The 14,296-nt window shown below is 48.8% G+C and overlaps 1 protein-coding gene across 6 annotated transcripts in view; it reads left to right on the top strand.

Annotated features, from left to right (window-relative positions):
• Window positions 1-8,901: 8,901 nt before the first annotated feature.
• The window catches only part of ZNF674 (zinc finger protein 674), a 50,345-nt gene continuing 44,950 nt past the window's right edge, over window positions 8,902-14,296 (top strand). Inside the window, exons 1-3 of one of the 6 annotated variants that reach the window (XM_058714669.1) lie at window positions 8,941-9,421; window positions 10,118-10,220; window positions 11,974-12,018. In XM_058714669.1, the coding sequence (XP_058570652.1) occupies window positions 12,004-12,018 (15 nt within the window). In that variant the 5' untranslated portion in view covers window positions 8,941-9,421; window positions 10,118-10,220; window positions 11,974-12,003. Of the gene's footprint in view, window positions 10,221-11,973; window positions 12,019-14,296 lie in introns of all 6 variants that reach the window. The other 5 variants (XM_058714670.1, XM_058714677.1, XM_058714678.1 and 2 more) reach the window with 5 other exon arrangements.

Below are 14,296 nucleotides of genomic sequence, written 5' to 3'. Positions count from 1 at the left end.
TCTCTCTGCCCCTCCCCCACGTTCTCTCTCTCTCTTTCTCAACAATAATAAAATATAAAAATATTTTAAAAATTAAAAATAAAGGTGTTAAAAAAGAAGACATTTTCTCCTCCAGGGTCTTCTCCCAGGCTTTTCTTCCTTGTGAGGCTTTTGTCTGTCTGTCCGGACTCATGACAGAGACCCTGTACTCCAGTGGAGGATATGAAGGCACACCATTTTCACTCATAGGCAGTTACTGTAAGGGAAAGTTCTCATCGATCACTGAAAATCTAAAGAGCCCATCACTAGTTCTTTAGTCTTTAATTCTTCTTGCCTTCCTTTTCCATCATTCCCTTGGCCCTCACTCCAGCTCCTGCAGTGGTGTGCCTCTCAGACGTCTCTCCCTTTAGAACTAAGGTCCTCATTCTTTCAGCTGCTTAGAGATTTGGTAGCCAGTAACTCTCATCTGAGTCTCCGTCCAGGCATTGTCCTTGGATGAAAAAAGTTACTTAACCAAAGTTATGCGCCATCTCCAAGGGCAATCCCCATCCAACAACTGGTAGACATGGGATTCAAGGCCCAAAGGTGACCTTTGCCTCCACTAGGGATAACAATTCAGCAATGAACATAGGGTTCCACCTCTTGACAACTCTACTTGGAAAATTTGATCTCCTCGTATCTGAGCTGGATATCTCTGCATGCTTCTACAGACCCACTCATCACCCTTCTCTACCTTGCCTGTGTGTCTTAGGAGGCTGGCTTCCACATCGACCAGGCTCCCTTGCCTTCTGGTTTCCGGTTGGATTCAGCCAAAGGGGGAACCATTCAGAGAGGTTACATGAAAGGCAGGAGAGCCGTTGGGAAAATGGGAACCCAAAAGCAAGTACTGACAGAGTAGGAACGTGGGCGGATGGTCAGAAAGTCCATCTGAGAGAAATATTTTAGGGATGATGAGTTCTGCTACTTTCCTCTTACATTTCAGTAAAAAGCTCTGTGTACAGTTCTGAGCCTGAATTAGACCTTGTCATCCCTCTCTACTAAGGTCATGAGAGGATTTCTGCAGTGGGAAGACAAAACACTGGTTTGACTGTATTTAAAAGCAGATTAGGGGGACCTGGGTGGCTCAGTCAGTTAAGCATTTGACTTCAGCTCAGGTCATGATCTCACGGATCGTGGGTTCGAGCCCCACGTCGGGCTCCGTGCGGACAGCTCGGATTCTGGGTCTCCCTCTCTCTCTGCCCCTCCCCTAGCCACACTCTGTCTCTCTCTCTCAAAAATAAATAAACATTAAAAAATAAGTAAATAAAAGCAGATTCGTTTTAAGGGTTACATATTTTTAAGATACTTCTGAAATGCACAAATTTAAGACAAGGTATGAAACCTCCCATTTATCTATTCATTCAACAAATGTTTATGGAGCATCTATTATGTTCCCAACAGTATTCTAGGCAGTGAGGTACAATCTATACAAAAATCCCTGTCCTATCGGGAACTCATAAAGAAGTGGTGGGGAATAACAACATACCCATGCTTGAAAAAGACAACCTTACCAGAAGATTTAAGGTGTTTTTGTCATTGTTAAATTAAATTTTACTCGCGTAACATAAACTTCGCTATTGCAAAGTGTTCAGTTCTGGGGCGCCTGGGTGGCTCAGTCACTTAAGCGACCAACTCTTGGTTTTGGCTCAGGTCACGATCTTGCGGTTTTCGTGACTTCGGGCCCCACCTCGGGCTCTGTGCTGACAGCGCAGAGTCTGCTTGGAGTTCTCTCTCTCCCTCTCTCTCTGCCCCTCCCTGTCTCGTGTTCACTCTCGCCCCTAAAACAAACACTTAAAAAAAAAAACCCCGAAAGTGTTCAGCTCAGTGGCATTTAGTATATTCACGATATCATGCCAAACACAAACACACACACACACACACACACAGAACACTCGTGAAGATTCGTTTAGATTCATGCTGCCACAAGCCAAAGAACTATCATAATCTAGGAGAGAAGTCTGGAGCAAATCCTTCCCTAGGACCTTTAGAGGGAGCATGGGCCCTGACGACGGCTTGATCTCAGATTTTTGGTCTCCAGAATTGTGAGACAATAAATTTCCAGTTGTGGTACTTTGTTGTGGTGTCATGCTCTGTTTATTTTTATTTTTGAGAGACAGAGAGAGATCACAAATGGGGGAGAGACAGAGAGGGAGGGGGACAGACGATTCCAAGCATGCTTTGCGCTGACAGCAGTAGGCCCAATGTGGGGCTTGAACTCATGAGACCATGACATAAGCCGAAGTGGGGCAGTCAACCGACTGAGCCACCCAGATGCCCCTCTGCTGGCTATTTCTTATAAATGGAATAATATACTATGTGGGTTTTTTGTGTGTGGCTTTTTCCACTTACAATGTTTTCAAGGTTCATCCACACTGGATATCGTATCAGTGTCATTCCTTTTCATGGCTAAGTGATATTTTATTGCATGGATATACCACCATTTGTTTATCTATTCGTCGCTTCATTGACATTTGTTGTGTTTCCACTTTTGGTTTCTAGGAATAACACAGCTATGGACATTTGTGTACAAGCGTGTGTGTGTGTGCGCGCGTGCGTGTGTGTATGTGTGTGTGAACACGTTTTCAATTCTCTTGGGTGTACACCTAGGAGTGAAATTGCTGGGTCATATGGTAACTCTACGTTTAACTTTTTGAGGAACTGCTAAATTGTGTGCCAAAGTGGCTGTCCCTTTTTACATTCCTGCCAGCAAAGTAGAAGATTCCAGTTTCTTCTCAGTAATTAAAAAAAAATTTTTTTAATGCTTATTCATTTTTTGAGACACAGGGAGACTGAGTGTTGAGTGGGGGAGGGGCAGAGAGAGAGGGAGACACAGAATCTGAAGCAGGCTCCAGGCTCCGAGCTGTCAGCACAGAGCCCGACTTGGGGCTCGAACTCATGGACCGTGAGATCATGACCCGAGCTGAAGTCAGATGCTTAACTAAGCCACCCAGGTGCCCCTCAGTGATCTCTTTAATTCCATCCTATGTCACATAGTTTACTTATTGTAGCTCATAATGGGGTATAATATCTTGTAAGTCTTCCTTTATTACAACTAACCTCAGAATATTCTTAGTGGTTTTCATATCTGTTATTTCCTGCCAATTAAAATAAAGAATTGTATCAGCGCCTGGGTGGCTCAGTTGGCTAAGGGCCCAACTCTTGGTTTCGGCTCAGGTCATGACCACACGATCATGATCTCGCGGTCGTTGAGATGGAACCCCACATCGGGCTGTGTGCTGGGTGCGGAGCCTGAGATTCTCTCTCTCTCCCTTTCCCTCTGCCCCTCTCCCTGCTCCTCTAAAACTAAAGCTAAACTAAAAGAGAAAAGGATTGTACTGTAGGCCCTCGATCCTATTTACGATACTGATTCAAATTGCCTGAAATTCATGGCCTAGGTTTATGGACAATGGGTCTTTTACAGTATTGAGTTTACATTCAGGAACACAGTTTATTTTCTTTTATATAGATGATGTGCCATCTTTTTAGGTGTATTTACAGTTGTATTCTTGCTTTAAACATTTTTTAATGTTTTATTTTTGAGAGAGAGAGAGAGCGAGAGCATGAGCAGGGGAGGGGCAGAGAGAGAGGGAGACACAGAATGGGAAGCAGGCTCTGGGTTCTGAGCTGTCAGCACAGAGCCTGATGCGGGGCTTGAACTCATGAACTGCGAGATCACGACCCAAGCGTAAGTCGGATGCTTAACTGACTGAGCCACCCAGGCGCGCCCCCCTTTAAAAAAATTTTTTTTAATGTTTGTATTCTTGCTTTTTGATGGGCAACATTCTTCCTAGCATATGTAGTTTACTATCATTGACGGGCACATGACAGCTAGTCTAGATTCTACCAAGTCCCTAGTTGCTATCTACCCAGGATGTCCATGCATATGGACAATGATACAATTTTCACTGCAGAAAAAAAACAACTGAGAATGCAAAGGTTGATTTGAGATGCAGAGGGGAAAAGGGAAGCATTTCAGGTAAAAGAGAGTTATCCATACTAAAGAAAAACACTGAAAAAAGAAGAGGCAAATGTAACAAACCTGGGGAAAGTTTCCATTTGCAGTCAGTGGTTGTTAAACAAGAACATTTTCACAAAAGGAATTAGAGAACCACAATATTATACGTAGGATCAAAAATTCCCAAATACATTTAGTCACAATAAAGCAAGTTCCTTATGCAGAAGAAAAACCCCTGAAATAAAACAGACATGAAAAGAATTCTACTTGTCTGCTCAAGGACAGAGATTGTCTTTTGAAGAAAATCCTCCTGGGGCGCCTGGGCGGCTCGATCAGTTAAGCGTCCACCTCTTGGTTCCAGCTCAGGTAATGATCTCGTAGTTTGTGAGTTCAAGCCCCACATTGGGCTCTGTGCTGACAGCACGGAGTTTGCTGGGGATCCTCTCCCTCCTTCTCTCTCTCTGCCCCTCCCCCCGCTCGTTCTCTCTCTCAAAATGAATAAACTTAAAAAAATTAGAAAAAAATGAAAACGCTCCTAACTCAAGACATGGCAAAGACTTGCATATAATGCTTAGACTTCACTCAACATCAGGGAACACACGATACAGAGAAAACCTAGGGTGTAAATCAATTTGCAAATGCATTGAGTTCTGGATTACAATTTATTCAGCACTAGAAAATTCCTATTGGATAGAAACCTTGTTAAAGTAAGGCACATACGGGGTGCCTGGGTGGCTCAGGCAGTTAAGCATCCGACTTCAGCTCAGGTCATGATCTCCAGGTTCTAGAGTTCAAGCCCCGCGTCGGGCTCTGTGCTGACAGCTCGGAGCCTGGAGCCTGCCTCGGATCCTGTGTCTCCCTCTCTCTCTCTGTCCCTCCCCTACTCGTGCTCTGTCTCTTTCAAAAATAAACAATAAAAATGTTAAAAAAAAATAAAGTAAGGAACATGGGAAGCTTTTTGCCAATACTCACACCTTACTTAATGTTAGAGAATTCACATTGGAGGGAAATCCTGCAAATGTGTTAAGTTAGCCAATCCTCACATCTCAGAAACTATACATGAGGTGAATGAGAAAAGACCTTTAGACATGACTTCACCCATGCCAATAGGAGACCATTCTTGCTGGGGAGAATCCTACAAATGTGCCAAATTTGGGAAATCCCAAATATAAACGTGGCCGAACAGTTGCCAAGCATGAGAGAATTCACGTTGGAGAAACCCCTATGAATGTAATGAATGTAGATTGGAAGGAATGTGTTCCTCTCCTACTCGAGCATCAGATAATTCATATAAAACAGAGAGGGTATGAATCTAGGGTATGTTATTTCACCCACAGCTCATACTTTGTTCATCATAATTATAGACAACAAAATGAAATTTCTTTTTTTTTTATTTTTTATTTAAAAAAAAAATTTTTTTTTCAACATTTTTTATTTATTTTTGGGACAGAGAGAGACAGAGCATGAACGGGGGAGGGGCAGAGAGAGAGGGAGACACAGAATCAGAAACAGGCTCCAGGCTCCGAGCCATCAGCCCAGAGCCTGACGCGGGGCTCGAACTCACGGACCGCGAGATCGTGACCTGGCTGAAGTCGGACGCCTAACCGACTGCGCCACCCAGGCGCCCCAACAAAATGAAATTTCAATCATTGTCACCCATGGGTCATCTCTGGCTTAGCATGTGAAATTCACACTGCAGATAGACACGAATAATTTTGTTTTGGGGGCAGCTGGGTGGCTCAGTAGATTGAGTGTCCCACTCTTGGTTTTGGTTCCAGTCACCATCTCATGGTTGGTGGGTTCAAGCCCCGCATCAGGCTCTGTGCTAGCAGCACAGAGCCCGCTTGGGGTTCTTTCTCTCCCTCTCTCTCTCTGCCCCTCCCTTGCTCGCTCTCTCTAAATAAGTAAAATTTTTTAAAAAAGAATTTGGTTTTGTGCTTCAACATTATTAACCAGTAGGAAATCCAGACAGAGAGAGCTGACGGAAGTGTAAAAATATATTTGATTGTAGGCAGTAATTTTACTACACGAACCAGTGTTACAGCAAAAGTTACCTATTGAAAAGATATTTGGCAAAAACATCTGTTACGTTCAGAGGAAATGGTGACTTCACCATAGAAAGGGACTTTAAAGCGCAAATGACTGCAGGAATTGCCACAAGAGAAAAGACCTTCATTTCTGACTATAGCAGCCACTCACTCTTGGTGCCCTCCTGCCTGCGGAAATCCGCAGGGCCAGCTGCAGAAAGGGCCAAGCAGTCAAGCCCCGAGACCAACGCCTGCAACTGGCCTTCCATTCTTTAGGGCAACTCATGCAGTTCAAAGAGCAGAATCCCATCAAGGCATTGCGCCATGGGCCTGTCACCTTGGCCAATGCGGGGAAGAACTCCAGGAAGGTGTTCTGGCAGGTGCCAGGGACCCTCAGCAGAATGTGGCAAGAAAGCAAGCCCACTCAGCTCCTGCCCCGGGGCACGTGCTCGCTCCTCCGAGTGCCCTCAGGATGTTCCGGATCAGGTCTGCAACCTGGGGATTGCCAAGGGCACAGTCCAACTGGGTTCAGTAGGTCCACCTACTGGGATGCTTGAATCACACGGTAGAGCGTGTACCGATCTGAGCACCTGTAGCAACAGCGTGAGGCGGGTCTCCGGGACCCTCGTCAGGCTCGAAGATTCCCTGGGACTCAGGAAAGCTGTTCTACTTTTCAGAGTCCTGCGAGTCCTTCTGAGCTGCTTTATACGCGGTGATGACCTATTACAGTGACAGCACGCACAGGACAACCAGCAAGGGGAAAAAGGCACACGGGGGACGTCCAGTAGAAACCCGTGGTGACAGATCAGTTGTTTTCTCCCAAAGGAGTCACGCGGGTCAATGCTTAATTCTCCCAGGAATGGTGCGTCACAAAACCCGCTAAGTGCTGCCGGCCAGGGGAGCTCAGCCAAGCCTTGGGGTGCAGGGACTCTACTGGAGGTCATGCAGGCATGACCACGTGACTGACTTCAGCTACTCAGTCGACAGCCCCCAGACGTCAAACGAACACAGCGTGGCCCAGGGCCTCACACATACAAACACAGATGTTCACCGCAAGTCACAGTCTTTGTATAAACGATCTGGCCCAACAAGGACGGCGATGCCTGGAATCCAAAAACACTCTGATCGGGCAGAATACGACAGGGGCTTAGCGGCGGCCTCCCAGGAGCCGGACAAGGACCAATCCTCCGGAGACAGACTTTTCTTTCAAAAGCTTGGGTAACCAAGCTCCACTGAGTTACCCCTTCACAATGAATCTGAACTTAATTAACAGCCTAATTACCATTAAAAAAAATGTTTTCAGTTGGAGGTGAGTGGTGATTCTAGGCAGGGTGGGAAGATGGTTCCTTACCAAGAGGCCCAGTTGTGGAAAAGGTACCAAAAGGGGAGCCCACGGTGCAGGAAAGTGCAGCAAGGGCAACAGCATGTCCTCCAGTCTGTGGGAGAGAACCAAAAAACCCACCATTTGCCAGGTGGCTGACATGGGTCAAGTCCCGGGCTCTAAGAGATACAATCAACTGATTTGATTGATTGAACCATCAATCGCTGTTTGCCCAGGTAATCCTCAGGAAGAACCTGAAAGCCTGAGCTGAGTATGGGGCATAGTATGGGCTGGAGGGGCACCTTGGCGTTTCTTTCTTTTTTTAATTTAATTTTATTGAATGTTTACTTCTTTTTGAGAGAGAGAAAGAGACGGAGCGTGAGCAGGGGAGGGGCAGAGAGAGAGGGAGACACAGAATCTGAAGCAGGCTCCAGGCTCTGAGCTGCCAGCATGGAGCCCTACGCCGGGCTGGAACTCACGAACCGTGAGATCACGACCTGAGACGAAGTCAGACACGAAACCGACTGAGCCACCCAGCCGCCCCAGCTTGGCGTGTTTCTTACTTGCTAGTCGCCTGACTCACTGCTAGGAAAAACTGGCACTGCGTGAGCAATAACCAACCACATGCCCATCAACTTGCTCCTGTGTTATGAGGGTATGGGGACAGCCTGACTAAGGCCAAAGACGAGGTCCTTCTGCAGCTGGGGGTTTCTCTACTGTCCTTGGGACACTATCATATTAATTTTCTGGTCTCCTGATACCGATGTCTGAAAAGGTTAGCAGGTCGCCTCTCCTCTAGAAACAAATACGATGGTCTCTCGAGGACTGGCCATCGCTTACAAATGCGCAAAGAACTGACACTGGTGGCAATGCCCACTCCCCTGAGGGCAAACAGGCTTCTCTCCTGGGACTCCTACACAAGGCTTGGGACACTCACTTCCCAGAACTCTGCGGTGGAAGTTTGGGCTCTGATGCATCCAAACCACCCGGGAATGTCAGTTACCTCGGAGGGGAAAGGGAAAGACAGGGACAGAGCAGTATGCTCCAATGGAGATCCCAGACGCCTATGACGGCTCCGCGACGGTTTTGTCGCGTGCTTCTCGCAACAGTGCCTGGCACCCGCTGGCTCGGGCACAGAAGCAATCGGGTGGATCTGAGCTGGGACCTTGCGGTGCCCGGACCAAAGCGTTCTGCTTCGTGGCAGGCAGCTCCAGGGGCAGCACACGCTTGGGCCTCTTTCCCCAGACCCTGGCGGGAACCAGAAAACTTTCCTCAAGACACTTACAGGCCTTTTCAGCAGGCCATGCTGCCACCGGCTGGCACACCGGCCGGCACAGAGAACAACACGCTCGGCTACTTTACCCAGTGTTATCAAAAAGCAAACACCAGACTCTCCCTGGACGCCCCGGGTCGCACCCTGGGAGTAACACGACTTATTTCAGGAGACTCGGGCATCGGGGTTTCTCCCACTGCGCGCATCGCCCTCCCTCCCCGCCCGCTCCCAAGCGCTCTTCCGGGCCACTCCCCCGACGGAGCCCGCCCTCTGCTCTCTGACCCCTGGGGCAGGCCCGGTTCCCAGGGACAGGCCCCGCCCCCAAGATGGCGGCGCCCATGTGCCGCTGAGAACGGCAGCAGGCCCCACTACCCTTTCTCATTCCGAGAAGCTGAAGGCAGCGGAGAGCGCGGCTCCCGGGGATGGAGGGTGCGCGGCAGACGGCGCGGGAGACGGCGCCTCGGCCTCGGAGGCGGCGGGACCCGGGTCTCTGCGACCGTCCGCCGGCCCCTCGCCGCCCCCCGGCCTCTCGTGCGAGTCGTCCGGAAAACGGTCGCCCGCTCCGGTCCCTACATCGTGCCCCAGGCGAACCCCGTCGGAATCACTGGCCGCGACTCGCGCCATCTTGGCCATTGGCCGTGGAGGCCCCCGAAGCAGCTCCTGCGCGTGCGCCGCGCTCCGACCTCGGGCTGCGGGGCGCCGGGAGCGGAAGTGCTCCGCTGACCCGAGGGCGGCGCGAGGTCGCGCCGCTTGTCGTCATCCGACCTGGCTGCCGGGTTCTGGTAGCCAAGTACCGGGAGGCGGAGCAGGCACGGGCCGGAGGGCAGGTGGGGGTGATAGGTTCGCGCCCCTGCGACCTCGGGGCCCTGGGCTGAGTGTGGGCGACGGGCCGGGGGCGACAGCCAGTGATACTGTCATTGAGTCGGTGGGTCAGGTTCAGCGGCCGTTTGCTGAGTGTCTAGTACGTGCGAGGCGCCCTTGGGGTGCATGGTCATCCTCCCGAGGGCTGTGAGTAGGTACTACGATTGTCTTCATTATATCGCGAGAAAGCAACAACAGAAAGGCTCAGCCTGTCCAGAGTCACACGGCTAGAAAACCCTGGGAGATCCTTCTAGCACCTATGCGTTTCTAACGAACGTTCCCGAAATGTATCAACTTTGTGCTTGCTGTGTGCCTTCCCTGCTAGAACACAGCTCCGCAGGGTCGGGGAACTCTGATTACTTTGTTCACTGATGTACCTGCAACACGTTGGACAGGCCCACAGTAGGCACTCAACTTTTTCACTGAATGAATCCAAGCGACAGAGCGGGCAATCAGTTCGAGTCCACAGCTAGGACCCTTATGGGATGACGCAGTGCTTAGCTCCTTGTCTGGCGACAGTTAGGCTGCTACTAAGCGTTTACTCTTAACACTGAAACGAGGCCTTGTGGCTGCTTCCATAAAGTATTCCATCTGGGTTTTCCTCACTTTCACTGCCTCAGAGAGGTTGCTCACTGCATCTCCTGTGCGGTCATTGTTTCCAGGGTCAGGGCGCATCAGTGAGACCACTGCTCACCTCCTGCGGGCTCCGGCTCGGCCGCCCCTGGGCTTCCTAGTCTACAGAAGAGCCAGTCGAGGCCTCAGAAGGTGAGTTCCCTGGCTCAGGGACAGATGCGGTGCTGTGGCCATGGTCCCAACGGAGATGCGTTTGTCTCTGGATCCTTTGGTCCTGCGTCGTTAGGAACAAGAGAGCTCTTATCAGAGTCCTAGGAGGAGGAGCCTCAGCCCAGAGCCTAGGACAGAGGGAGGAGGCTCATAGGACAGACCCAGAGCCCAGGGCCGAGGGAGGAGGCTCTCAGGACAGACTGACCCCAGCGCCGAGGGTGGAGGCTTAGAGGACAGCAGGTCGAAGAAGAGCTGGACTTGGAGTGGCCTTTGTCCCTCCAGCTGAGAGAGACCATGCCAACTGTGTGACTGTGGGAAGTTGGACCCCATTGGGGGAGAGAGACGAAATGCACAGACAGGTGGAGTAATGCTGCCGTGAGGAGGGCGGCCTGCTGTGGTGCCTGTGAGGGTCGGATCAGGCTGACAGGGATCACTGCCAGCTGCACAGGACTCTCTCCTGACACTTCTGTGCACACAGCTTTTGCCATTGGATGTTTCTGGATTTGAGTGAGCCCCAGAGTGAGAACCTCCCACCTGCCGCTAGCAGAAATGTGGACTCTCCCTCCAGTCTGACTCAAGTACAGAAAGCTCTCGTATGTTTTTGTTTTTCACTTGGGAACATTTGCAAGCGGTCCAGAGGTATGTTGTCAGCTGTTTCTGCTGCCTCATTTTGGTGCCACTGTCCCTGGGCCTGAGAGCCCGAGTTGTTCACCTGCACGGGGCCGAGCTCTCTTGTGCCGAGGCCGCCGCGGGGGTTGCTGCAGTGACAGCAGCTACTCTGTGCAAAAGCTCCTTGCTGACACTTTCTTTAGAAAACCGCCAAGGCGGGAAGAGCAGGCAGTTGAATGGGCATCATGGGAAAGGAGAAAGTGACAGGCCAGAACTGGGTGGGGGCGGCCATTGGAGGGCAGGGTGCACAGGGCGGCAGGGGCAGTGGTTTCCAGCTCCTTGTGGAACGATCGGTGCTGGGCTCCTCACCTGCCTCCCTGCCCCCGGCTGCCCCTCTGCCCCTTCTTCAGCCCTAGTTTGTCTCCTTCCTGCAAACCGCAGCCAGGTATCCCTGTCCTCCAGACTCTGCTAAGGGTCTGTCACTTTCGGGGCTCAGCGTAATCACTGTTCATTTCCATTTTATTAGTAATAATATTTACAGTCAAAAATGCAAGTTAACAAGGGATGTGAGGGTGGCTCAGTTGGTTAAGCGTCCGGCTTTGGCTCAGGTCATGATCTCACGGTGTGTAGGTTCGAGCCCCGCGTCGGGCTCCCTGCTGACAGCTCGGATTCTGTGTCTCCCTCTCTCTCTACTCCTTCCCTGCTCGTGCTCTGTCTCTCACTCCAAAAAAGAAATACTAAAAAAAAATTTTTTTGAATGCAAGTAAACAAACCAAGAGGACTGCAATCATCAGCGAAAACCAGTATCAACATTTTAATCACCGCTGTTCCTCAGGACATACTTATTGCCGAAGGAGTGAGATTGCGTTGCACTTCCTTTTTTGTAAACTGCTCTTAAATAGGTTAAGAAATGAAATAATATTCCAATGTATTTTGGAGGCCCACAAACACAGGTCACCTGCAAAGCCCACACGAGCTTATCCAAAGCCCAAGGGAACGGCCTGGGGCTCCTGGGCATGGTTGCACACCATCCTCCCCAGGGTGCAAGGGTGATTATTATCAGGCTGGTGGGGATGCTCTCCTGGCTGAATGCACTGATCTGGATGCCCCAATTCTGTCTTCCTAGATCTCTGCCCTTTGTCTCGAGCAGAACAGGATGGCCATATTCCAGGTGAGTTCCTAATTTCCCCCTACTTTGTGTCCAGTGACCTTGAGACAGCTTTGGGGCACCCGTATTGTACCCTTGACAATTGCGTTACTCCCCTCCGCTGCGGCTTTTTTCTGTCCATGCTGTCATCCACTTTGGGGTTCTCCGATCCTTCCCCTCGCCACAACAAAAAAAATTAAAAAACGAGAGAGCAAGAAAGGAGTGCTCTCATCTCCTTCTTTCTCTGGGGCATGCACCGCCCCCCCCCCCCCCCCCCCCCCCGCTTTTTTCTTTTCCTTCTCAGAGATACTTGTTGAAGCACAGAGTCTCCTTTTCCCCCGGTTCCATGGCCACTTCACTGTTGGCTTTTTTGTTATGTTCAAAACGTCGAAAGGAAATCCATGCTTGGCGTTTTACCGTGCATTAGAGGGTAGCTGAAACATCCCTATTTCTCCCCCTGGTGTCCCGTTTCTCCTCAGAGATGCCCGCTGGTAACAGTTGGGTGATGGCGAGGGGTAGACGCGTCTACGTGCGTTTCGTCCACTGAAAGCAGGAACACATGCGGTGTTGGGCGTGAGGTTGCACGAACACCACCCTGCCCTACTCCCATCTTGCTCTCCCCACCTGCTTGTATCCCGGGTGGTGGTCCTCATCCACTCGTACAGATGATTTCACCTCCTGGGCAGGGGGACGGATGCATCGTTTGAACTGTTTCTCTGTGGATATTCGGGTTTTTACCCCTCTTTTCCTGTTCTATACTGAGCCTCTCGGCTGACTCTGTATGTGTGTGCTCATTAGCGCAGGTGTTGATGGGGAATTCACCCAGAAGTTGGGTTTGTGGGTCAAAGGTCCTCACACGTTAAACTGGCAGTCCCAGATCCTGGACTAGTTACTACTTTCACGAAATGTTAAAGACCACATCATTTCTGTGTTCAGCTTTTCCAGGCTGTTGCAAGAAGAAAAGGGATCCAATTCATGTTTTGAAGCCACTTAACCTTTTTTTTTTCCCTTGCCCCTAACAGTGATGGCATTTATTTAGTTTAGATAAAGACTTCCAACACAGAACACTGTTAAGAATTAATCCTTAGGAACTATGTAAGAGAGATATGATGTAAGGCAAGTATTATATATAAAGTATATATGTGTATTAAGCACATATATGTATATGTATATATATATATATATATATATATATATATATATATACATAAAGATGAAATAGATCAACAGTTTTTATTTTCCTACAGAATTTACTGCAAGTTACCATGCTATGGAAACAAAGCCGCCCACTCTTAATATGTCAAATTTGTTTAGTCATTTAAAGAAAAATATATGACTCCCATCAGACAGATAATTCTAAATCTACTTTGAAAATCAAATCATCAAGAAATATCTATCTGGAGAGACTACGGACCTACTGTCACACTGTAACAAAGATAAGGCTGCTATCTTCACAGAATATATGGATAATTAGTAATCAACCATTAACATAGTGAATGTTCTAATATTTGGGGAAATACTGGGAAACTTTTTTATTTTATTTATTTTATTTTTTTTAATTTTTTTTAACGTTTATTTATTTTTGATACAGAGAGAGAGCATGAACGGGGGAGGGGCAGAGAGAGAGGGAGACACAGAATCAGAAGTAGGCTCCAGGCTCTGAGCCATCAGCCCAGAGCCTGACGTGGGGCTCGAACTCACGGACTGCGAGATCGTGACCTGAGCTGAAGTCGGACGCCCAGCCGACTGAGCCACCCAGGCACCCGGGAAACTATTTTTTAAAAAACAAAGTTCTGTGGACATTGTTTACCTTGCCGATGAGATTAGTTTGGAAAAGGGGTCTTGTTTAGTCTAGAAAATCTTCAGAGTCCAATATAGTTCTGGGCTAAACAGATAACTGAAGATCCTTTACAAGGACAGGTAGGCTCGGAAATCACGCAGTCTTATTTTGAATTAGCTTGCTTTAGTCCAAGGTAGGGAATTAATGATCAAGTACCAGGAATTTCTGTAATGTACCCAATGCCAAATGGCTACTAACATTCTGTTTCCTACTATGATGACTCCTTGATTAGAGGTCGGCGGGAGGCATGAAACATATTGTGAACTATAAAGTAAATTGTACTCCAATGCCCAGATCTCTAAAGATAAATCTTGTTTTTCAATATAAGAAACTCACTAAATCAAATGAATGCTACTTGGAGCAAAAGTAGTATAAGTAAAACTGGGGCAGGAAACTTCTAATCGCACAGGAAATACATGAAAGACTGAATCATTCTAAGAGAAGAATCATCTTCCCTGTAGC

Source organism: Neofelis nebulosa, chromosome X (assembly GCF_028018385.1).
Source record: "Neofelis nebulosa isolate mNeoNeb1 chromosome X, mNeoNeb1.pri, whole genome shotgun sequence".
In the NCBI taxonomy this organism is placed as follows: Eukaryota; Metazoa; Chordata; class Mammalia; order Carnivora; family Felidae; genus Neofelis; species Neofelis nebulosa.
This window is presented reverse-complemented; position numbering and strand designations above follow the sequence as displayed.